Genomic DNA, 26,126 nt, shown 5'->3' on the forward strand with positions numbered 1-26,126 from the left:
GCTGGGAACGTTGTGGAGCAGTCCTACCCGCCTATGCCATTGTGCTGCCTGAACCGCAGACTCTGGAAGGTACAATTAAACAAACCTCATGGCTTAGGTGACAGCTGCCAGCTGTAGCAAATCCATGAGTCAGAGCTGCTAATGGATGTTACCTTTTTTCCCCACCCAGAGCAGCCCAGCATTTTCATTTGAAAGAAGCCCAGAACATCGAGAGCTTTCCCTGTAACTGACCGTTCTCCCCCTGGGATTGTACTGAGTATCTGACCCACTGTGACAGTACCACAGGCTGCGCTGATGTCTTTGATGCCAGGGGTTCCCAGGCTAGAACTTCTCCTGTGGGGAGTTGTGGGCATATAGATTGTGGCTATATGGTGGCAGGTGGTGGTGTTAGTTTAATGTAGTCACTCTTGTTTTCCCGATGCTCAAATAACTAGGTTCAGCACTGGAGCTGATGTCCATGGACCAGTCCCAATTATGCTGGAGCTTCAGGCGTCTTGTAGCAGGGCTTGCAGGGTGCTGAAGTGCTCCTGAAATAGCTTCCAGGCTGATGTGTCTGTGTCACCATCCCATCAGGGTGAGTGGCTGGGAGGTTACAGTACTTGTCGGAGCAGGGTAGTGACTACGGAGCAAGCTCAGTCAGTGACATGCTGATATGTTCGCTCCATATGCCAATCCACTCACCCTTCCCTTGCCTTTTGGGAGAGAGTCCCTAGCAGATCAGTGCCTAGATCCACCAGCATCACAGCTGGCATCCGAGCAAAGAGCAAGGAGTGAGTGGGCTGGGAGCTGGTAGCAGAATACTGCCCCCTAGATTAGATGGTAGAAGTTAGAGGACTGAGCCATTCTGCTGGCTCTTATCTCCATGGGAGGCATGGTATACATACAGTGACTTTCAAAAGGCCTTTGACAAGATTCTGTGCGAGAGGCTACTAATGAAGCTAAGTAGTCATGGGGGTGAGAAGCAAACTATATTGTCATGGATCAAAAACTGGTTAGGAGATGGAAAGCAAAGAGTAGGATTAAATGGTCAACTTTCATCATTTCAAAAGTGGGGGCTGTAAGTTTCCATACTAGGTCCTGTGTTAAGTGTATTTAATGACCTGGAAAGGCAGGAGGGGGTGAGTAGTGGGGTAGCAACATTTGCTAGTCAAGACCAGAGAGGATCGAAAGGAACTTCAGAGGGACCTAACCAAGCTAGGAGAATGAGCAGCATGATGGCAAATGAAATTCAGTGTTGATCAATGCAAAGTAATGCACCTTGGAGGGAAAAGTTTAAACTCCTTGTGGACCTTGCAGGATTCTAAATTAACTGTGTCAGCTCGAAAAGGGACCTTGGTGTCCATATAGAGAGCTCAATGAAAACCTCTGCTCAATGTGAAGCTGCAGTCACAAAAGCTAACACAATGTTAGGCTGTATAAGGGATGGTGAATAATACAGAGAATATTCTAATGCCTTCATATAAAGCAAGGGTGTGACCTTATCTGGATACTGTGCGGAGTACTGGTCACACCATCTCAAAAAGGATGGTACAGAACTAGAGAAGGTTCAATGAAGAGCCTGGAAAGCCTGTCCTATGGAGAGAGATTGAAGAGTGGGATTGTTCACTTTAGGAAGGATGAGTAAGAGGGGACATGATAAAAAGTATATAAAATAATTAATGAGACAGAGAAGATAGATTTGGAGCTTCTGTTCTCTCTGTTTCATCATACAAGAACCAGAGGACATGCAATTAAATTAAAAGGTAAGAAATTCAAAACCAATAAAAGGAAATTCTTTTTTCACATAACTGTGGAACTCACTGCCACAGGACATCACTGAGGCCAAGAACATACCAAGATTCAAAAAGGGATAAAACATGTTTATGGGTATCAAGAATATCCAAAATTCTTATAATTAATTATGACAAATTTAGGAAAGGCTATGGAGCCTCGTGCATCAGGGCTTAAACCATTCTCTAACTGACAGAGATCCAGGTGAGACCTAATGTGGGGATCAGATTCTCCCACATCTATTCACTGCAGGGTTCTTATAGCTTCCACTGAAATAGCTGGTGCTGGCCACTGTCAGAGACTGGATACAGGACTAGGTGGATATGGGGTCTGATCTGTTTCTACAGCCAGACAAGGTGAGATTGTGCTGCCATGCCTCCACCAGGGGGTGCTGTGTGCTGGGAGACTAAACAAAGCAGAAGCCTGAAGTCCCAGAGCAGTGGCCACTGTCCACCCCTACATGCGGTGCAGGGAAATGGTGATATCCTGGGAAGAAAACAGTTTACAAGCATTAATGAGCTTTAGATGCACTACCATGCCTCCTAGCCACTTCAGGAGAGCCCTGAACACACACACACACACACACACACACACACACACTCTCTCTCTCTCTCTCTCTCTCTCTCTCTCTCTCTCTCTCTTACTTACTTACTTACTTGCTGGAGATGGATCACAACCATTCATCCAAATTTAGCAGCTGGCAGCTCTCCAGCTGTGGTGGTGGCCACAGGGGCCAGACCTTTCCTGAGAGGGCAGCAAGGGCAAAGTGTGCAGGTTGCTCCTACTTCAGCAGGCTCTGCTCTCGTTTACAAGGTCTGGGCTGTTTCATTTATCTTTAGCAGGTGAGAGGGGGCTGCATTTACACAAAGCATGTTTGTTTTTAACATGGGGGTATCACTGAAGGAAAGTGCCTGACTGACAGCCTGGGATGCCGAGGTCTTGTATTCATCCATCCCCACAGGCACTCTATGTGCGTGTGAGTGAAGGGAGGCAGTGGTGGCAAGGCCTGGGTGCCTTCACTGGGAAAGTGCCACATCTGAGACTCTTCCAGGCAAAGAAAGGGGAAGGAGAGGAAGGATGCTTGAGGCACTGGACTGGGACTCAGGAGATGTTGGGTTCAAATCCCCACTCTGTCACAGAGTCCCTGTGAACCCTTGGACATGTCACTTAATCTTTGTGCCTCAATTCCCCATCTGTCAAAGGGGGATAATAATACTCCTGTCCTCCCACCCATTGCTTCCCTTGTCTGTTCAGATTGTAAACTCATCAGGGCAGAGTTGTTCTCTTACTGACTGTCTGTGTGTATACACAGCACCTAGTGCAGTGGGGCCCTGGTCTCAGTTGCATCCTCTCGGTGCTCCGGCAATAGTACTGTTAATCAAATCACAATGGGACTTGGCAGGGATGGAAAGACATTCCCTTGCTGCTGCTGGGAGGGAGAATGAATCAGCAACTTTTGTCACAACTAGCAGCTACTTCGGTTAGTGCTGTTCTAACCAGGAGCTTCAGGCTATTACCCATCTCTGGAAGATACCCACTTCGAACGCTGTTGGGCCTGATGCCATGGAGAAAATCTGGCCAGTTTCTACATCATGGAAGTGGTGCAAAATCCTCCTTCTAAAGTAGCAGAGGATGCCACTTAGCCACAGGCTGCTGGACAGACTGCATCATGAGGGCCCAGTGGTCATTGGCTTCTCTGGGGCTCCTCTTCCCCAGGACAGCCTGTCCAATGAGCTGCCTGCTGCTGCCTCTGGCCCTGGAGCTCATTTCATAAACGGAGACCAGGACTGTGCAGGCCCCAGCAACAGGCTCAGCAAGTTGGAAGAGGAAAGTCTCATTGAAGATGATGACTGAGGTTCGGGCCCTGGGGCTGGATTTCTGATGCTTCTGTTTGTGGAGATGGCAGGAGATGTCTATTCTCGCATACACACCTGGGGCAGGGAGAGAGCAAGAGGGAAAAATGAGGATATAGGACATTGTGAGCATCCCTCAGACCTGACGTTACTGCTCTATGGACTTGATCCTGCACCCTTTTGGTGGGCAAAGCTCCCACTGATTTCAGTGGTGCAGAAGGAGGGCTGTAATGTTAACCACAGATCAGATTTGGGTCCTGTGATCCATGCACTTATGTGTTGGTGAACCATGACAGTTTCACAAGGTATATGCTTAGCGCCAGATTCTGCCCTTGAATGTCTGTGAGACTCCTGCTAAAGTCCATGAGAATGGTGCATAGGTATCAAGATGAGAATTTTACCCTTACTGGCAAGGGGATGGTTACACTAAACCCAGTTCCTACTACACCAAAGCCTGGCTGGAAACAAGGGAGAGAAGGCACTGGAGAGTCAGGCCCCTTCCAAGTAGAAAGTCTAAGGGTGTTGGTGGCAGGGCTGTTTCTATGGGTGGGCAAGCAGGGTAGTTGCCATGGGCACCAACTGCCTGAGGTGTACTGTACCACTGTGCCACTCTGGTGGTGGGGTTTTTGCACAGCTCTTGGGGTGTGTGCATGTGCATCAAATATTTTTCCACCCTGGTTGGCGAAACAGCCAGCTCTGCTCCTAGTTGGAGGAACCTGGTATAGGAACAATTGGTCTTGGGGCAAGAAGATCTCAAAAGCAGCTGAACTCTCTGCTGCCCTTGTTCCTCCCAGAAAAGAGAGATCTGAAGGTGGAAATATGTCTGCAGGAGTAGGCAAGAGAGAAACCCCAGGAAGGGCTAAGGGCTTTGCCAAATTAGTGGGACGGGGTGGCCAAGAGATCCAACTCACTTATCCCCTAATGCTATCTGTCAGTTTACGCACCATACAATGCAAGAAGATAACAGCCCCATATTTCTGTCCCCTCTCCCCCCACCGCAGCCCCAACTAGCCGTTCAGGCAGAGGAAGAGGATGTCACGGATGACAATGTGCCCAGATATGCCGTCTGGCTGGGTGGTGCTTGGTACAGGATCCCAGAGGTCACGGGAAGGAAAAGGTGGCTTTGTCACCTTTTGTGTTTCCCGGATTCGAGACGACTCGGGGCCATTTCAGCTTTTGTGCAACGTAGAGCAGTCTCGGGGCATCTCTGAAGTGGGTCCCTGGCCCTTTGGAGCTGCCCCCACAGCTGAACTACATGAGCACAGCAACACTGTGGCCACATCTCTCCATCAACCACACACACACATGGGGGGGAGGGGAGGATGTCAGTTGTATGCTACCTGAGGATTCCTCCACACTGAGATAATCCTCAGGAGCCTGACTAATCTGGCTTTATGGCAGGTACAAGGGCCAGGTTCTCTGTTCTGCCCCTTTGCATCTCTGCGTTGTCTCGGAAATGGACTAACACAATGTATGTGTGCGTGTGGGAGGAGACTGCCTTGCTAGGGAAGAGTCACTCAAGTACCAGTAGTGGAAGTCCCTGTGCTGGGTTCTTCCATTATCGCTCCTGTGCTTCAATTCTCAATGGCATTCTGCCCCACCCAGTGCCAGGGGTCTGGGCTTCAGCGGTGGCTCTGAGCCAGTGCAGCAGTGTTCAGTGGGGTTTTGGCAAATACTCCCCTACCACTGGACTGTAATGGGCCAGCAGAAAGGGAGCTCGAGTACTCTCTCTCATACCCTATCCTTCCCCTGGGAAAGAAGAGAGGCCGCAGACAGAGCAAGCTGCAGAGATACAGAACCTCAGGCAACCACAGACAGTAGGTGAAATAAATGCCTTTACTCTTCTCTGGACTGCTGCACACGGAGGCAGTTTTGACTTTGAGCAGCCCAATTTCTATCTTCTGAGAGATGGGAAGACACTTCAGCGACACAAGGACTTCTCCAACAAGGTCCTGTGAAAGGATAGCAGGCAGTGCTGTGAATAGCCCACCCTGACTCTATCCTCCAGTACACACACTACTCAACTGCCCCTGCTGAGAACAGCATAGTGGCCTGCCGCCCTCTGACTACTTTCTGAGGGAGGAAAAGCTAAACTTGGGGAGGTATTTAGTTGCTCTGAAAAGCGAAGGAGGCTATTTACGGTCAGAGTTAAACCCATGTAAATCTGGAGTGACCCTCCAACTGGGATCAGAACCTGACCCAGGGACTAATAGCACTGAAGCCAAGCAGAGCATGAGCATGTGTTGTACAAAATGTGTCCCTTTCCAAGCACTGCCACCCCCCCACCCAATCCTGACCTGAAAGCTCCCCCTGCACTTCCAATCAGGCCTGCTGATGGGGGAGCGGTCTGTGTAAGGGGGCAATTGCCCAGGGGCCCGGGCGATTTAAAAGCTCTGCATCCCTTTTAAATCACCTGGGCGGGCCACAGTGCTCCTAGGCGCATGCGGGATGGTACAGGTGGCAGCGAAGGCAGCCGAGTGGGCATGCGAAAGCCTTGGCCGTGCCGGAAGTGCACGTTCAACAGCGCAGCTGGTAGCTTGCTGGGCACCAGCCAGCGCAGGCGCAGCACCGCCCAAATGTCAGGCGGACCTTTCTAGGGGACCCTTTGACTGTTCTGCCCTGGGCAGAGCCGTCCCTAGGGTATGGCGAATCGGGGCAACTGCTCCGGGCCCCACACTTTGGGGGGCCCTGCGAGCTGCCAGTGCAATTGGCCAGCCTGGTCGGTCCCGAAAGTGATGGATTCATTACTTCCGCCCCAGGATCCGCACCCCCCTCGGGGCAACCCTGGCCCTGGGGCCTGGAATTGCTGTCGCCGGACCTGCTTCCAGTCATCAGGGTCAAACGCACTCACAGGGCTACCGGGAAATCTCCCCAGCCAGCCAATTTGTGTTAACAGTCCTCAGCCTGTTTAATGAGAGGCCCGTCTCTAAAGCTTACACAGAGTCATGCTTCTCAGCAACTCTCTGGTCCCCAGAGGGTCCCTACAGCTGGCTCTGCTGAGGCTTGCTCCACCATGCACTGCAGGTGCCAGCAAAGGAAACAGCAGAACCTCCCTTCCCCAATCCACCTGAGACTCAGGGACTGAGTATGAAGCGCAGCCCCCACCCCCTGAGGCATGGAAGAGGACTGAAGTGAACGTGCCCCAGCAGTATTCCCATAACTGAACTGCGATGGGAAGAGCCTGTAGCTGCCTCCCACGCCCTGAGGAGGGGAGCTGAGTAACAGGGAGTCCTGCCACTTGGCCTCAAAGACCTGTCTGTGTGTAACTAACCGAGTCATCACTGTTCTGACAAGGACATGTTTCACACTCACCTCACACAGGGTGCAAAGGGCAGTGCAGAGAACTAGCTCCACAGGACTCGACACTTATAGGAAAGTCTGTCTGTCTTTACCTGGAGATTTCCTGAGAGACAGTTGGCCCCTGAGCTCTACCCTCATGATCATGGGGCCATGGTCTCTTTTTTTCCCTTGGAGGCCTTTACCAGCCTGGTGCAAAGATGCCACTCCCAGACCTATCTTGGGTGGAGACCGTTAATTGCACTATGTCAGGAGATGGTTCTGTGATGTGGATAATGGGGAGAGAAATCCAAACTTTCTTTTGTGACGCATTTCAGGATTAGACCCACCCCCCAAGGCCCTAGAGTCCTAGGTTTTAAGTCCACAAGGTACCATTTTAATAATCCAGTCTGACCTTCTCATAACACAGGCCAAAGAGCCTCACTCAGTAATTTCTGCATCAAGCCCAGAATTTGTCTGAGCTATAACCATGGGCGACGGGTGAACCCCTGGCTCAGGGAGGCTAGCGCCCAGCCCGCCTCTTCTGCCTTAGGTCCCGTTCCTCCCGCCAGAGCCCAGAGCACACGTGCACATACACACACACGCTGCAGCTGCCAGGCCCCCGATCCCGCCCAGGCCGCCCGAGCACCCCCATCTCCAGAACACTGAGAGGGCAGCGCAGCCTCTCCCCTCAGCCCCAGAGCTCTTGGCAGAGTCCCTGGCTGCAGGCTGGCCCCCATTAGCCCCAGCCCAGGGCCCTGGCCACAGGGGAAGAGCCACCCGCAGCACAGCACCAGGAAGCAGGGGTGGCAGAGAGTTAGCAGGGCCATGCAGGGCTGTTTGGGGAGGCTCAGCCTTATCCAGCTTTTGATACCCGCCACCCCTGGCTATAACCTATCTTTTAGACAAACATTCTGTCTTGATTTAAAGACTTCAAGTGATGGAGAATCCACAACATTCCTAGGTTGTTTCAGTGAAAATCCTCACTGTTTAAAAATTCCCCTTTATTTCTAGTTTGAATTGGTCTGGCTTCAGCTTCCAGGCATTAGATCTCATTTTGCATTTTTGCCAGATTAAAGAGCCTCATATGAGAAATCTCTTTCCCGTGTAGATACTTGTAGATTGTAACCAAGTCACCTCTTAACCTTTGCTTGGATAAACTAAATAACCCGAGCTCCTTTAGGCTCTCTAAGGCATGCTTTCCAGACCTCAAATCATCTTTGTAGCTCTCTTCTGACTCGTTTCCAGTTTTCAACATCTCTTTGAAGTGTGAATACCGGAACGGGCACAGTATTGAACTCGCTAATGCCATATACAGAGGTAATGCAGCCTTTCTGCTCCTCCTTGATATTCCCTTCTTATACATCCAAAAGGTCTTGTTCTCTCTCTTAGCTAGAACATTGCACTAGGCTCCTGTTCAACTGGTTATCTACCAAGGCCCCTAAGTTCTTTGCATTCCAGTGGCATAGTCCTCCAACTTGTAAGAGTGACCTGCATTCATTGTTCCTAGCTATATGGCTGTGTTAGAATGCATGAAACAAGCCCACTTCACCAAGCGATCAAGCTTAGTTTGTATAATTGACCTGTCTTCATTTTTTACCACTACCCAAATTTGTGTGCCATCTGCAAATTTTACCCGTAATGATTTTATACTTTCTTCAACCTCATAGATAAAGAGATTGGATAGCATTGGGCCAAGAATAGATCCCTGAAGAACTAGAAGCTCCCCTACTGGAGGACAGTTCTTCATTGACAATTACTTTCTGTTGTCTGTCAGTTAACTAGTTTTCTATCCATTTAAAATGAACTGCATTGATTTTTTTTGTTTGTTTATGTATAGTACTAAAAAATTATCAGAATGTGTCAGGAGGGACTAAAACGAATGCCATACAAAAGGCTAGGTATGTTATGTCAAGACAGTTACCTTTATCGAACTCTTGATCTCATAAAAAATGGAAACAAGTTAGGTGATGTTTGTGTGATGATTAATTGCAATTATCAATTGTACAGTCCATTCCACAGAACAGCAGTACCTTCTGCTGGGTGCACAGGACCCTACAAATTGATTATCCTTGTATTGTAATTGTGGAATCAGTGTTGTTATCCTAACAAGGCAGGAGGTATCTGCTATGACCATTCCCCTTCTCCCAACCCTGGAATATTAAACTGAATTTTATCAGAGTACAAGGATACTGGTTTATTGGGAAGGACTCTAAAGAGTTTGAAAACAGCTGCTGCCACCAAAATGGTAGTCATTCAGCTGACAGTATTTCCAGGTGCATGATAGGTTAGCAAGAGAATTATTTTGGTCTCTTATGAAAACAGTTGGCCTAATTCATTGTTTCCCTGAACTTAGATTGGCAGTGCAAAGAGGATGTAAAATGCTAGCCAGTGAGAAGCAACAGAGGGTCCTGTGGCACCTTTAAGACTAACAGAAGTATTGGGAGCTTAAGCTTTCGTGGGTAAGAACCTCACTTCTTCAGATGCAAGAAACCTTAAGATGACTTGCATCTGAAGAAGTGAGGTTCTTACCCACGAAAGCTTATGCTCCCAATACTTCTGTTAGTCTTAAAGGTGCCATAGGACCCTCTGTTGCTTTTTACAGATTCAGACTAACACGGCTACCCCTCTGATACTAGCCAGTGAGATCACACCTACTCTGCACACGTTCAACTTCTTCACTACACAAGGTAAGGGGAATGGTGAATTGGGCCAAATGAGGAAATCTTTCCTGTCAGGTACAGTGGCACATAATGCCACTGAAGTTAATGGGGTTTCATGAGTATAACAGAGGGCTTGACCCAGTGAGTTTAGAGTGGGATTGTGAAAAGTGCCTGAGTGATTTAGAAGCACAAGTCCCATTGAAAGTCAATAGAACTTGTGCTCCTAAGGCACTTTTCAAATTCCTACCCCAGAGCCCTACTTCTCTTTGTATATTCACTCTTCTCTCCATTAGGCTGTGCCACCCTGTGGTTTCTGAGCTCCATCCTTGCTAGCAGTGGTGGTGTAAACCGGTTAGTGGCATTCTTACCACAGCATCATCTAACCCCATCAGGGCACATCTAGATACCAATGTCCAGACTACAGCAGTGTCCCCACCGCTGCTAGCATTGGACCTGTATGATGGGGCAGCGTGGCATATCCCAGCCTCTTCCACAAACACAGACCCACTCAGACCTCCTGGCTTATTTACAGTGTTTTAATCCCTCCATCAACACCTACCTGTGTCTCTACATCCTCCTACTTATCTCAACTTTCTAACCCCTTCTCCAAAAAGGAGGCAAGATGGTGGCTCTATTCAGCAGACTCCTTTTAACCAGGCTTCCTCTCCTGCCTCAGCATGCCTTCCTGTGCCTTTTTTTTAACAGCTTCCCTGTTAATGAGCTAATTGGTTCACCAGCCTCACTCTGGCCTGGTAATCCAAGTAGTCCTTTGTCCAATTAGGCCTTCTCTAAGGGAACCTATTTAGAACAAATAGTGACCAGAGTGCTGGCTCAAGTGCCAGCCCTCAGCACTCCATCACAAGCTGTCGAGGTGTTAATGCAACAGTGCTCCACAAAAACGTGTATATGAGGCCTTTGTCTTCTCTTAAAATCAGTAATGTGGAGGGGGACAGAATATGGAGATGACTTCTGAGTTATGGTGGTGAAAAGAGCAGCATCTCCCTTGGGAACTTCCTGGTCCCTACCCATTCTCCTCAGTACAGGTTTGCCCTTGTATAAGATTGTTTTTTCCCAGCATGCCCTTCAGGGGATGGCTCTTTAAATTTGCCAGAGGCAAGCAGCTGCAGCCCTAAAAGGACCTTTATGCAGCTGTCAGCATCTTTCTTTTCAGTGCAGCTGGTGGCCCCCCTCTCTCTCTTCTAACTGGTAGGTGTAATGGTTTTCCTTGCTTATTGACAAGGAGATGGCCCATTCTCATAACCCTGAGATCTCCTAAACTGCTCTGTTTTGCATTAATCTGGGAGTCTGGCTCTACAATGGGTTTGAACCAAATTCATATTGATTTCACGTAATTTTGGCTATAACTTAACAGTATCAACTCTTTATGTAACAGTTAAATGAACAGTTCTTGTGGCAATAAACTATCTAAGAAAGGCACTTTCATCCATTCCTTGTTCTTGGGGGCAGTACAAGCCAACACAGTGTGGTTCCTGTTACAACAAAGTGTGTCCGTAGTTATTGCTGCCTGTGCAGAGGGAGGCTGATATGCATTATGTTCCTCTAGTGCCAAACTATGGCCTTTGCAGTTGATACACCTGAGAACAAGGGCAGTTAAAGGGGCCTGACTTTAATAAAAGGGGCATTTTGAGTAACACTTTATATTAAAGCTCTGTTTATAAATAGTTGATAAAGGATTGATATTTTAATAAATTGTTAATTATTTGAGTTGTTGGACTCGGGGTTGCTTATAACCAGCTAGACTGTAACCTGTTTATAACCATTAGCTAGGCATTTATTAACCATTATAAATGGAACCTAGAATATAAAATGTGTTCTCATTTTGCACCTTCCCGCTACACAAACAAGTGCGTGCTATTTTAGTGCAGGTAAAAGCTTCCTGATTAACTTTAGTCCTGCGTTAATCCAGGAGCAGGTATGCCACTGGCAGCAGCAGTATGAGCCTCTTTGTGCTGCCCACCAATGGGCCTCAAGCCTGACTTGAATAGTTAATCTCTGGGGGTACATCCACACTGTAATTAAACACTTGCGGCTGGCCTAGGTCAGGTGCCTCAGACTTGCAGTGTAGGCATTTGGGCTTAGGCTGGAGCCCTGGTTCTGAGAGCCCAAGAGAAGGGAGGGTCCCAGAATTTGGCTCCAGCCCAAGCCCAAATGTCTACACTGCAATTAAACAGCCCCGTGACCCTGAGTCAGCTGACACAGGCCAGCCACGGGTGTTTAATTGCACTTTGGAGACATACCCTGGGAGAACAGTGAGGACTCCATGCTCCCAAACACCACTGCCTCTCTGCAGAGCCTGCCTGGGAAGCATGTGGAGCACAAAGTAGGTCTGTAATGAGGCCACTCGCTCATTTTCCATGGTCTGTCCCATGCTGATGGAAGGCGGGGACTGCCGGTTACTGCCTGAAAAAAGTCAAAGGCTCTTTATCCCTCTCCCTGGAGACATCCAGTGCAATCATGATGTAGTTACATTGCGGGAGGTGACACAAGAACCATTACCTTTGTAGTCTTCTGTAGCTCCTCGCAGAACTCCATACGTTGGGAGGCCTTTAGTTTGCTGAGGGTGACCCTCACTTCCCCCAGCATGGTGTGTCTGGAATACTTGTTGTAATGTTTAACCTATGGGACAGAGAGAATCAGCATCCCCCCTACAGGGGACACAGGAACAGGGCTATGCAGTACCACATCCCCTGAAGACAACTGGAATTACGTCTGCACTAGGCCAGGTCTCAGACTTGGCCTTTGTTTTTCACACACAAGGCCTAGCTCCATGTCCATGCATCACGTTCTCAGGGCAGCTGTCTAAATCCTACCTACCAGGCACCAGGTTTGAAGGGGTCAGTATTGGGCTGAAATGAGAGCAAGGGAGGCACATCCCCAGCAAATAAAACTTGGATCCTTCCCTTCCCCTATCACCTGAACAGGCTCCTTCAAGCTCTCTTCTCTCCTCACTCCCCCACCACTCGGTCACTTCCTTCCATCGGCTTCTCCTTCACAGTTAATTCATTTGCAGTGTAAACAGCACTCAGGAGCACTCCGCACAGCTCAAGATGGGCTGTGCAAAGGCAGGTTTATGCTACCCTGCTCTGTGCCAGGGTGGCCCCAGGTGTCCGCTGGAGCAGCCCAACGTCTCTCTTTACAATCCCCCCACACAGGTCAAGAGAATCCTCTGGTGGCTGTTCACATGGGTTTCAGAACAGCTTTGCACTCTCGTATCTTTCTGTTGTTAAAAACAAAAACTTTAGGAATGCTTCCGACTGGGAGAGAGAAAATTCATTGTTTTCCCTTTCTGGAGGTGCTCAGATCCAACAGCTTAATATCCAGTACATTATAGAGACATAAAGGAGCTGTGCAAAGATGTTCTAAGACAGCTGAGGAACTTGCCCTGCGGATTTTTTTGTTCTCCTCTGCGCGCCAGTTTTGTCTCCTTCCATCTTTCACTCTCGCCGCATGGCCTCTTCCTCTCCCCTTTGTAGTTCACTGTTGCCCAAGCACTGGGCCTGTTAATGGCTGGTCGAACCATTCTGGTCATGATTATTTGGTTAGTTGCTTGCTGCATTTCCTTTCATACCCTTGCTAGGTACTTTGTCATTGAAGGTCCCATATGTAAGTGAATAAGAGTAAATGTAATTAGATGGGGAAATTGAGGGCTAAATAGTAGAGAAGCTTTGGAGTATTGAGCCACCTGGAGCATTGCCAAGACATAGCAGGTGTGTAGTGACACATGGGAATTGCTGTATTGGATCAGACCTGCAGACCATCCAGTTCAGTACCCTGTCTTTGAGAGTGGCCAGCACTGGCTGCTACAGGCATGGTGCAAGAAATGCTGCAGGAGGCAGTTATGAGATAACCTGCTACCAGGGAAAATTTCTTCCAAACTGTAATTAGAGGTTGACTTGTACCCTGAAGCAGGAGAGTTTGCATCCTTTCTGTAACTCCTGATGGTGGTGGTGGTTGTAGGTTTTCAATCCATATTACTGCAACTCTGGATTTTCTTGTGATCCATATAGGCTTCCAGAAGCATGTGTATCCTTCTAAGCTCTTGGTCTCAATGATAGTCTGTGGAACTCATTGCCATAATATCACTATAGTCTGGGGGCGGGAGGAGTAGCAATATGCTGATTTAACAACATAACATCAGGAAGAGAATGGAAACAAAAGAATCAGCCTACGTTCCAATAGAGGAAAAATAAAATAAAACTATAATCACATAAAAATATGCATAAATATGAAACACATTCTGGGGCTGCTTCCTCAATGCCATGAAAAACTGACCAGCTGAGTCAGAAAACAGAAAGCACCTGATACAGCTACTAACACTTACATCTAGGGGACTTCCTCATCAACTCCTGTCTTGAGAGCTGAACTGTATTGGAACAGATAGTGCTTTTGTTTAGTTCCTTGGCATAAGCTCCCTGTCTCTGTAAGCTCTTGTAGCAGAGGAGAAAAAACAAAAACAAAAACAAAAAAATCCCTATTAATATACATAAAGGATTAGGTTTAGAGCCCTTTCTTTGTGGCGTCTCAGGTTACTGGGAGGAAGAGCTGTGCAGATCACACATAGTGAGCAACTTATTCAGGAGTCGAGCTCTTTGGTTGGAAATACAGTAGAACAGGGGTCCCCAACGCGGTGCCCGCGGGCGCCGTGGCGTCTAAGTGAGCCCGCATACTGGCCGGAGGACGAGCATCCGCCGAAATGCCACCAACAAGCAGCATCATCCAGAGGCGTCACCGCTGAAATGCTGCCGAAAATCGGTGGTATTTCGGCGGCAATGCCTCTGGATGACGCTGCTTGTCGGCAGCATTTCGGCGGCAACGCCTATTGAAGTTGCCGCTTGTTGGCGGCATTTCGGCGGATGCTCGTCCACCACCACGGCTCGTCGTCTGGTGCCCACCAGACGAAAAAGGTTGGGGATCACTGCAGTAGAACTTCAGAATTATGAACACCAGAGTTACAAACTGACCAGTCAACCACACACCTCATTTGGAACTGGAAGTACACAATCAGGCATCAGCAGAGACCAAAAAAAAAATTAATAAAAGAAGCAGCAAATACAGTACTGTGTTAAATGTAAACTAAAAAAATAAAGCGAAAGCAGCATTTCTTCTGCATAATAAAATTTCAAAGCTGTATTAAGTCAACGTTCAGTTGTAAACTTTTGAAAGAACAACCATCATATTTTGTTCAGAGTTATGACCAACCTCCATTCCCAAGGTGTTTGTAACTCTGAGGTTCTACTGTAATCTTTCAGAGTAGCAGCCGTGTTAGTCTGTATCCGCAAAAAGAAGAACAGGAGTACTTGTGGCACCTTAGAGACTAACAAATTTATTAGAGCATAAGCTTTCGTGGATTACAGCCCACTTCTTCGGATGCATATAAATTTGTTAGTCTCTAAGGTGCCACAAGTACTCCTGTTCTTCTTTTTACTGTAATCTGTGCACCTACCTCTGTTTTTTACCACTGGCTTCCTTGTTCCCATTTGCTCAGTGAATATTCTGTACTAACACACTCCAGCCTGCGGAACACTTTCAAATTGTTTGCTGTGTGAGGATGTAATGTTTGAATGGTTGGGCACCAAGTCCCATAGTATTGTTTCTGCTCCCTGATTGGGGGACGTCTTCCTTCCTGTTAATAAAAACTGTGGATAACTCAGAGGGGCTTTTGATGCCCTCGGGTTAAGGGCTGGGAGCACTTTAAGGAAAAGCAGTAGGAAATAAAACTTGCTAGATCTGCTTAGCCCTCCTTTTTGGACAAGAGCCATATGTTCTGTTTATGTATGGAGGTCAGAGTACAGCTCAAGCGATATTGGTGCCCTGTTTGAATATGCCTCTCCAAAAGTCAGTCACTCACTTCCTGCTCTAGTCCTTACTGCTACCTGTATCATTTTTTCCCCTCCAGAAGGAATTCTTCTCATTTATGTGTGTGGTGGGTGGCCTGGGTACCCAACTGTGCTCCAGAAGCCTTTGTCTTGCCTGAAGTGATGCTTAAAAAGAGGTGCTGCAGCACCCAAAATGAAGGATGCTGACTCAAAGACACCTGCTGCTGCACATGACTATGAAGGAACAGAAGGGACACTCCTTTGGAGTGAGACGTGGATGAGCAGAAATGATGCAGATGGAGAAGAGCTGGCCTGGGGGTGAGTGACCACAGCTGTCCCCTCATTATCCTCAGATGCAGTGCCCCAGGCAGCTGCCTGCTTGTCCTACATTCAAAGTTGTCCTGTAAAAAGCAACAGAGGGTCCTGTGGCACCTTTAAGACTAACAGATGTATTGGAGCATAAGCTTTTACCCACGAAGCTTATGCTCCAATACATCTGTTAGTCTTAAAGGTGCCACAGGACTCTCTGTTGTTTTTTACAGATCCAGACTAACACGGCTACCCCTCTGAAAGTTGTCCTGGAAGATCATAAACCATGTCTGATTTATCTTGAAGGAATGTGATACTTTCATCTTACCCTTCCTCTCACCCACTCAATGCCACTACGCTCCACTTCATCCTAGCTATTATTCCTCAGCACCTCCCAGGTAGGCAACTGATTCGCTACAGGGCCATGTGTTTACCCCAATTATCCAGAGGGAGGAACCATTGTTCCATAAGCCGTTGATGGACCAAGAGTGCAAATGGATTTCCCCAGAGAACCCTTGTATCCAAGGATTGAGAGAGAGGCAAAGCTAGTGATGCTACCTAGTGATCACAGCCAGTCCTGCATCAGAGCCATCAAATCTCGCTGACTTAGGCCTAGTCTTCACTTACCGGAGGGTCCGGCGGCACGCCATCGATGTTCTGGGATCGATCCCGGAAGTGCTCGCAGTCGGCGCCGGTACTCCAGCTCGCCGAGAGGAGTACGCGGCGTCGACGGGGGGAGACTTCCGGCCGCGTCTGGACCGCGGTAAGTCCGGACTAAGGTACTTCGAATTCAGCTACGTTATTAACGTAGCTGAATTTGCGTACCTTAGTCCGATTTGGGGACTTAGTGTGGACCAGGCCTTAGATACTGCCACTCCCCTCAGGCCCCAGAAATAAAATGACAAAGAACTGCTGTTTGAGCATTTCAAATGCTGATATAGGGGACCCCAGCCCTTACCACCCGGCCTGTGTGAAGGGCGTTTGTGCCACAGTCCCATTCATGTCACAACAAGCCCGGCACCCTAACTGGCCACACAGTGAGACCCTGTTAGTCTCAGAGAGGATATGGAGTGGACGGGCATGGAGAATGACAGAAGTATTGGGAGCATAAGCTTTCGTGGGTAAGAACCTCACTTCTTCAGATGCAAGTGACTTGCATCTGAAGAAGTGAGGTTCTTACCTACGAAAGCTTATGCTCCCAATACTTCTGTTAGTCTCAAAGGCGCCACAGGACCCTCTGTTGCTTTTTACAGATTCAGACTAACACGGCTACCCCTCTGATACTGGGCATGGAGAATGAATCCCATCTTCCCCTTTCAGAGGTGAAGAGAGCAATACACCTGGAGGGGACAGCATTGGGGAGTTTTCCCATGATGCACCTTTTCTGTGGGTATCGAAAAGGCCTCATTTTCCAGGGCCGTTAGCTGAGCCTCTTTAACCAGCACCTGACAAAGGTAACACAGAATGAGCCAGCCCCACCTCCAACTTCACAGTGCTCTTCTCCAGCTCAGCCTCCTGCAGGGAGCAGACAAACTGGTCCCCAAAGGCAAGTTTCCTGCAGTTCTTCACCGCCTGTGTTTGCCACTCATGGACCATGCACTGGAGGCCAGAGATGTGAGATGGGACTTGCTTCAGCAGCCGGACCCGAACAGCAGAGTCAGCGCTCCCTCGGCTAGGCAGGCCTGTCACTGCAATGACCGTCAAGAGCAGCTCAAGTCGGTCCCTGTGGTAGAAGAGGGAGAATCTCAGCCTGCCCCGGGAGCTCTCCAAGAAGTCTGCGTTGCTGCCCACACTCTCCAGGTTCTTAGTGCTGGTGCAGGAGGGGGAAAGGCAGGTACCCAGCTTGTCCAGTTCCTCTTGGAGTTTCTGGATCTGGAGCAAGAGAGACTGGCTCTTTAACAATGTAAACAGGCAAGACAGACATCTATTTTCTTCCTCCGGTCACTGAAACTGAAGGCCTGTTTATACCTAGTGGTGATCTGCCCTTTTGGGCTTGTCAGCACATGGAGTGATTCTGGAATGGCTATTCCTGAATCACTTCATGAGTGGACACTCTTATTCTGGATTAAGAGATGAAGTGATTCAGGAATAGTTATTGCATTTTAAATTCATACCCTACCTTAATGCAAATTAACTTTCAAGTGTAGACAAGCCAAATGTTGTGTGCTGAGGGGCCTTGTATGTGTTGGATGTGGTTAGGCAAGCAAGACGTGAGGCAAGTGGTTTATATCTCTTTGGGCCAAATCCTCAGTGGTTAGAAATCAGGATAGCTCCATTGACTTCAGTTCAAAAGTCTTTGTTGCCTCTGAAAATCATTACAAAGGACACAGAGGGAGGGGAACAGAACATAGACTAGAGCATGATTTCTGTGATACAGTAGTGAAAACACCACTAGCAGCACCTCTCTTACTAACTTCTTAATCCCTATCAACTCTTGCTGCCCTCTGATAGGCATTTTTTCCTAGTATGCCTTTCGGGCTGGGGCTGGCTCTTTAAATTTGCCTGAGGAAAGCAGCTGCTGTCCTAAAGGGGCAATTTTGTTTGCTGGCAGCACCTCACTCTCATCTAGCAGGTAAATACTGTAGCTCTTCTAGTTTCCCTTTCGTACTGCTGGGCACAGCATTCCCACATTGACTGCAGTGGAGTTATGCCCATTTATGCCAGTTGGAGATTTGGTCTGCTGGTGTGTCTGTGAGCTTTGCTCTTACTGCTCTCCCAGTCCCTCCCAGAGAGGCCTAGCTGGCTGGGAATCTCCACAAGCTAACCATGAACCAGAGCGATCCAGGTTCACTTTGGGCCATGGCAGAAACAGCATCGGCTGTGGTAAGCAGAGAGGGTACTACATGAGTGGAGAGGGAATCAGGAAGAAATGAGAAGGGGGAGATTAGAGAGTGTTCAAGTAAGAACAAAAGCCTCTCAGAGGAGGGAATAAGAGGCAGAGAGACAAACAGGAAACAGAAATCAAGATTGTAATCAAACAGGAGGAAGTTTTCCTTTATGCTCCCCAGATATTGCTCCTTCTGTATCTTACATCTCTCCTAGCCCCGGACTCTCTCATGCCCACCTGCAGTTCTGAAAAGCTCTAGGAAATGGGGAAAGGGTTCTTCTCCAGGGCTCGTTGCTAAAAGTGGGTGTCATGCCATTTCCAGTTGGAGCTGCTGACACCCCCAGACAGCTTCACAGAGGAGAGATCCAAGCTGAATTTGGCTCCCAGAAGTATGTAGACTCTCCAGTAACACTCCTCTCTCTTGGAGGCTGAGGTATGGTGGGGAGTAATTACCCAAGTACAGCATCATTGTGAAATCATAGTGTGGATTACAATCCCCGAGAGAATAATGTGATTGAATGGGGCCAGTGAAAAGAGAAATTTGATGTGTCAGTGGTTTAATGCCTTGGCTTTTTATTCCTAGGTTCAAACTAGATTCAAATCTGGATTAGATCATAAGGGAAATGACTTTTGTGGTGTCAACCCCACGTACCTATAGGATTTTTTCTCCCCAACCCCACAGGCCTAATGTAATTGAACTCAGTTTGTTTTTTTGCACTTGAGAGAGGCTCAGGGTTTGATTAACATTGGGATGTTGGAGGTCAGGAAGATGAAAGTACCCTGGAAGATTGTGAAGAATCTTTTCACAGCACTAGCCACACCATGCTCAACTCTAACTGGGATTAGAAATCTCCCTTTACTGTGTCCCAGTCACTTCTATAATTGTGCTGTTGATTAGCCAAGCCTGGGAAACATAGGATTTCCTTCAGCATCTGCTTGCTTCCCATTTATCTTAGCAGAAGAGAAGCCCCCTTACAATGTAGAGTATTTTGCCCCTTGGAAATTGGTCAACCACTTCTCAATTCTGACCCTTTTGTAATCAAAAAAACACCTTTGACCTTCTGCAGGTGCCCTGGGGTTAGCACACTTGCCTTGACATCAGGAAGGCTCTGCTTAGCAATGTCAAGGAGAGCTGGTCGCAGTTTATCCCCCAGGATGCCATTCTCCGCCTTTGTGTCCTTACAGGCTTCACTAAGGTATTTCTTCTCTGTGGGAACGACAGCAAAGATTAGTGCTGCAGCCTGGAGATGGCATCTGTAAATATAAAGCCAGGGGCCAAGGTTTTCAAAGGTGATTTTTGGATGCCCAATCTGAGATGCCTTTCAAAGAGCTGGAGTTTCAGAAGTGCCAAGGACCTGCCCTCTGAAAATCAGACCCTTCAAACTGGACACCTAAAAATCAAGCCACCCAAAATCACTAGTTGCTTTAAGAGCCTGGCCAGGATTTTGAGAGTTGTTGCAGGAATGGGACAGGAGTTCACCATCATCTTCTCTTCCCCTCCAGGTACAACACTGCAGTTAGTAAGGCCCATTACTGGGGAGATTCCTTTCCTCTGATGAATCCAGTATGGATCACTGCCATAGTCGAGGTATTGGCCAGAGGTCTCAGCTGGTACAGAACATCCTATATCCCAAACTTCATGGGGTGGCTTGCTACCCATTTAGGACAAAAGTGAAAATCAGAGAATTCTAGGAAGATATATTCACATAAAGCTCAAGATTTGATAATCCCATACAGGGGAAATCAAACTCCGTGATTATTTTAACATTTCAGGTCAGTGTCTGAACTTGTCAGGGGTAGGAAAGGAAGGGGGAAGAAAGGGCATATGTGAAAGAGAGAATATTGTTACTTTGCTTGAAAAAAATGATCCAAGCACACTAGGATTGATGAGACTGGGGTGAATAGGAAGCTAGAAGTGTCAGGCTTGGCAATGAGGAAGTGGTCCTAGACCAGTGTCCCTTTGGGGGTGAGATGATATATGGGCTGATTCAAGCTGTGACAGATGGGACGTGGGAGGAAGTTTTGCTAATGTCTCTGGGCTGGTGAAATCTAAGTAGCTGCTGGCTGGAGTGATGGTACATCCTGTGTGCTCTGGAGTTTCTGGGTGCAATGGGCCATTGTAAGAGGAAGAACCAGTAAGCAACACGTGTTCAATAAGGAGAAGTTGACTTCCCCTCCTTTCTTGTCTCACACATAGAGGTTACTTTGTATTAACAGGAGGAATCAGGTTCCTCCGCCCATCTCAGAGGGGGATTAGGCAAGTTAATAAACATAGAGCTTTGCTGTTGCAAGAGGATGATTACTTTTGTGCTGCCTGGGGATAACAGGATCAGGATCGCAGAGGGACACTCAGAATAGAATGTCAGGGTTGGAAGGGACCTCAGGAGGTCATCTAGTCTAACCCCCAAATAATGTAATAAGCTGCTGCACTTTGGAAGTCTTATGGAAAACCCAGTTCTAGCATGTAACCTTGTCCCAGGGGTTAAAGTAGATTGAAATGGGAGTAGGGGGGAGCTCTCTCTCTGCACCAGGGGAAGAGGAGTTATGGGGCAGGTGCTCCCCCAAGCCAAGGGGAGTACAGAGAGCTCTCCCTCTGCTTGTAGTAGAGGAGGGGGGCAGCACTGCCCCTCACTCCCACTTTACCCTGCCCTGTTTCCCCATACGGAGTTGTTCTAAAGCAGGAAGTTGTTCAAACTGCCCTAGGAAACATATTAAGTGGCATTTCTTATCCACTCCCCACCTTCTAAATGGCAAATGCTCTTGGCAGAGATTAAAATCCCAGATTTGGCTCCGGTACAGAAATGCCCTAGGCCCCATCATGTGGCGTCAATTACATTTTAAATACACATCAAAAAAGGCCAGCAGGGCTCACGGATTTGCTTATCTTCATGCCCATAAAGGAAGGAGAGTCCTCCAGAAGGGCATTAATCCCGGCCCTTGTGCTTATTTGCAGCCTGCAGGGAGGGTAGAGCCGAGCAGGGAGCTGATTCCCTGTTGCTTTGTGCAGCTATCTTTGTGCCACTGTTGAATCCATCTCTGGCACTAAACTGATCCTGAGATAAGACTTTGGGAGCTCAGTAAGTGCAGACGTGATTGATAAATCTCCTACTTTGTTCCTTCCTTTGACATGTCTATGTCTTGATTTAAAGAGCTCCAGATAAACTGGAATATAGCCCTTCTTCTGTCTTCCTTTGGCAAGGAATACATTTTGTGAATTCTGCACTACAGCCTCACTATGGAATCAAGAAGAGGAAAGGGGCTGGGAGGCAGGAAGCCCTTGTATGTGCACATTGTGGGAGCACCCAAAGGCTTCCATAGTGCAAACTCGTAGCCAAAGATAGTCCCTGCCCTGAAGAGCTTGCAGTCTGAAGGATAAGAACGTCTGTCTTGGCACATTTGTGCTCGGTCTTTAGTTTGCTCCTGTGTGAAGGTCCTTTGTTAAGGGTGAAGTATCACAGATACAGAGACCTTTTGTGGCTGGTGTGTACTGTCGCCTGGTACTTACTTCTCCCAAATTTTCTCAGTTTCTGGCATTGGCACATTTGGCAGGTTAAAATGGTTAGAGCCACCAAAACCAGGAGGATGGCTAATGCCAAAATCCCATACTTCCAGGTGTCGGGAAAGGGCAGCTGTAAACTCTGCAAGTGAAGCAGAATGGAGTTCTCTTGTGTCATCTCCCCGACCTGTAAGAGAGGAAGAAGGAATCAGTGCTTCCAGTGGAGCTGTCCACAGGCCTTCCATTGAGGTGCTAGATAAGCTTTCCTGGGGGAGGACAGGCCCAGTACAAGGGAATTGTGACAAGCAGGAGACAAGGAGCTGGTTTATATCCCCACACTTTCCAGAGGAGCGCCATGGTTGGCAAGGGGTTATAGTTGGTTTCTGGTTTTGGCTACTTAAGATGGGGTTAAATCACTAGCCCTTGAAAGGAAGAGTACAATTTACCCCATCTTTATCAGCATATCAACCTCCAGCAGCAGCCAAAAAACAGTTCCCAGCTTTGGATAACAGCTGATCCAGGAACCTGCTGCCTAGTTCCACAGTGTAAACAAAGCCCAAAAGAAACTTCAGCCAAATGTTCTCTCCTCTTTCAAAACAAAAGCCTCCTCAATACACGTAATTCCTACATCTAGAAATGGGTTGTTGTCTGCACTAGGGTCTTTTTCCTATGGTTTCCCACCACTGCTACCACCATTTCAGCTCCACTGTTGATACATGGTATAGACAGGGCTCCAGTCAGCCAGCAGTGACATTCCATGAACCTTCTCATTGGTTTGGGGATTTAGGTATAACCCCACCTGCCCACCGACCTCTCTTCGTCAGCTCATCAGCCCAACCTCAAACTTCTGTTCAGTCAAGGAACCTAACCAACCTTCTGCCTAACTCACAAGTGGCCATAGTGACTCTGATGAAAGTGGTGTAGTTCTGCAAATTGGAATTGGTGTAAGTGCAAAGCAGTCTTGTAAAGGAGGTGTGACCCCTGCATGTGCATGAAGCTCACCGGCTAACAGGGAGCCTGAAATATCAGGGCTTATGGTACCTGAATGACTTTAGAAAAGGGGAAGGCAGCTGAAATTAAAGACTTGTTGAAACCTACAAGAGGAGAGAAACAAATCTTCTGGATAAGACTTTGCCACTTGAATCCAACATTGGCGCTCAGGTGACTTCTTATGGAATGCCACGAGCTGGGGATGCCCTAATGTTATCCTCCCAGCTGAACCATGCTATTCTCGGTTGAAAATACTCTGACAGGAGAAATTATCTGCGCCTGCTCTCTTACAAATCCTAGCCCAGAACGCATTCACACACCACTCAGGGTGAGCAGTGAGGGCACTGGAGATCAGAGGAGAAGACAGAGGAGAGGGAGATGGGCTAGCACCTTCCTAAGTTACCCTGTGCCAGTCAGAGTTGGCACTGCTGCTGCTAGTACTCAGCTCTGATTTCAAATGACTGAAAAGACTGACTTAGTGGAAAGACATTTATCTGAAGGGCATTTCAACACCAAACTCTGTTGACTTCAGTGAGCTTTGGATCAGATCCCAAGTCTCCTCCAGAGCCTGCTCCAGGGACAAAGGCTCTAAGATTACTGGTGTATTTCGGTGATTCATTCAGAGGAGAAAAAATCCTAAGGAATGAAATGCTAACTGGGTGGGGGTGGCTTTCCCTGCCAGGTCATGGTACACAGCCAGCCACCTAGTGCAGCAGGTACAAACTACAGACCAAATTCTGCCTCCAGTGCCCCCTGCAGCCCCATTGGTGTCAATGATCGTTCAGTAGAGGCAGAACATTCTGTCTGAAAATCACTTGCAAGCAAGCCTTACTCAGATTAAACTGGGCTTCTCCCCCTCCAGAGCCTGTTTCCACCGAGCCCAGCAGGGATGGGGGTAGTGCTGCACTGCACACTGTGGCCACTGAAGACTTGTCTACATTGCAGGTGGGTGTCCGGGGAAAGGAGGAGTGCATTGTTTTAGAAAACCTGTCAACTAACTTGATGTCAGACACAGCTTAGCTCTTAATATGGACCATGTGTCTAAAAAAAAAAAATCTCTTAACTGACTGTAGTTTATCTTGGGGAATCATGTTCAAGAATCTGCCTTCAATAGCAGGCCCACTCAGAAAACCAGATCCATTTTAAAAAAATCAAATTGTGTCCCTTTGTCATTGTTGCTCCTGTTCTTTGCATTATATTAGAGGTCTCAGTTGTGATTATGCCGGCCCCCGCCCATGCTAGGCACTGTACAAACACAGAATGAGAGAGAATCCTTGCCCCACAGAGCTTAACTATCTAAACAGGCAGGAAAAAGCATAGGTGAGGAAAGTGAGGTGACTTACTCAAGGTTACACAGCAGCTGGGTGACAGAGCCGTGACTAGAACTCAGGTCTCATGAGTCTCGACCCAGTCCCTCACCACTAGATCACGCTGCCTCTCTTTTGCTGATGTACATTGGCAGGTGATCTCTTGAATAACAACAAATTGTACAACACCAAAAAAATCCCACACGCACATGCTGTCAGCGGAAAGAAAAACACTAATCTCAGCCTCTTTCTCTTCTTCCCATTCCTCTACCCATCCTAAAATAAGGTTACATCCAAAAGAGTGCAACCTTGGGGCAGGTAGCACCAGGAGGGGATAGGCAGCCTGCAAGAAACAACATGTTTATAGTGCCACAGGCACCCACAAGCTGCAGATGTTACTTGAGTCCCAAAAAGAAGCGTTTCTGTTCCTAAATTTCCCCCTCCCCTAACCTTATTGGTGTCTCACTTAAAACAAAAATCCTACCTGCATGCAGGCTGCTGGAAAGCAGCTTCTCAGGGTCCCTCTCTGAGCCCGTGCACACGCTGTCGGCAGAACTTCCAGTACAATGAGGGACTGGCATCCTGTACTAGAAAAACAAGTTCCTGCCTCGTTCAGCAAGAAAAGAAAACATCTAATATTGACGCAGCCAATTCAGAACGGGTTGTACAGATGAAAATCTAGACAGATCTCCTTGTAATTAGCTCAGGCAAAACACAGGGCTGGAGGTTTGGAAGAGCACAGCTCCTACGTAAGCGTTTGAATAGGTGGCCAGACTTTTCCAGGGCTCTGCATGTGCTAAACTCTTCCGAAAATCTGGCCTTCAGGGTTAAGGCGGGAGAGGATGGACACTGAGAATCTGTCTAGGGGTGCTAGCACCTCTACAAATCGGCCGAGGGAAATGCGCAGCAATCGCCAGGTGCAAGGAAAGAGGGATCATCTTTCAGACTGATGCTGGGAGTCAGATGAGCACCTGCTGCTCATTTGAACTCAGGGGGAAATAAATGGTGAAACTGAAGTGCTGGGAAAAAGAGTACTAAGTAGCAGAGGGGTAGCTGTGTTAGTCTGTATCCACAAAAACAACAAGGAATCTGGTGGCACCTTAAAGACTAATAGAATTATTAGGGCATAAGCTTTCGTGGGTAAAAAAGAAGTGTTTTTTTTAACCCACGAAAGCTTATGCCCTAATAAATCTGTTAGTCTTTAAGGTGCCACCGGACTCCTCGTTGTTTTTTGGGGGGGGAAGAGAAATTCCCACCTCCCCCTGCCCAGGGAGGTGACAGGACTGAGAGGAGAGAGAGCAAGGAATAAGAGCTTCACTTTTGCTCTGCACTAAAGCAAGGCCGGCTCCAGCTTCTTTGCCACCCCAAGCAGCAAAGCGAAAGATAAAGCCGATCGGGGCGCTTCATTCTTCTGCAGTAATTCAAAGAGAGAGGGACTGAGGGACCCACTGCCGATTTGCCGCCAAAGACCGGGACGTGCCGCCCCTTTCTATTGGCCACCCCAAGCACCTGCTTCCTTCGCTGGTGCCTGGAGCTGACCCTGACTAAAGAAGCATTTTCTCTGGAAACAGGTGTTCCCAGCAACGCTGCACTTGGACAAAAAAAATTTAAATCTGCCAAGACGAGCAATCTCTGCCAGGGAAAACGTTCTGTATGAGCAAGGGACAGAATCCGCCATAAAAGCAGACAGTAAATAAGAAGGCTCTTGTGCATTTGCTAGCACATCTGATTTTTCTCACTCACCTGAGTTGAACACCTAGGGCTAGATCATCAATTGCATCAGAGCCACCTTCATGCT

At 47.9% G+C, this 26,126-nt stretch overlaps 1 protein-coding gene across 1 annotated transcript; it reads right to left on the minus strand.

Moving 5' to 3' along the window:
- Positions 1–15: 15 nt before the first annotated feature.
- Positions 16–24,928, minus strand: LOC117877343 (synaptotagmin-1-like). The gene is made up of 8 exons (XM_034770368.1): positions 24,813–24,928; positions 22,041–22,218; positions 19,627–19,742; positions 17,188–17,580; positions 12,080–12,199; positions 5,464–5,575; positions 2,427–3,701; positions 16–2,371 (listed from the first exon to the last, which is right to left on the minus strand). Exons 1-7 carry the CDS (start codon positions 24,816–24,818, stop codon positions 3,388–3,390), a joined length of 1,239 nt encoding a protein of 412 aa, XP_034626259.1. The 5' UTR covers positions 24,819–24,928; the 3' UTR covers positions 16–2,371; positions 2,427–3,387.
- Positions 24,929–26,126: the final 1,198 nt, after the last annotated feature.

Source organism: Trachemys scripta, chromosome 4 (assembly GCF_013100865.1).
Source record: "Trachemys scripta elegans isolate TJP31775 chromosome 4, CAS_Tse_1.0, whole genome shotgun sequence".
NCBI lineage: Eukaryota > Metazoa > Chordata > Testudines > Emydidae > Trachemys > Trachemys scripta.

Bases quoted from the DNA above. Each gene is read 5' to 3' on its own strand.
- LOC117877343 (XM_034770368.1), bottom strand. The intron at 19,743-22,040 runs GTAAGTACCAGG...TCGTTCCCACAG, and splicing joins ACTGAGAAAATTTGGGAGAA to AGAAGAAATACCTTAGTGAA. The intron at 12,200-17,187 runs GTGGGGCTGGCT...TCTGTCCCATAG, and splicing joins AGAGCACTGTGAAGTTGGAG to GTTAAACATTACAACAAGTA.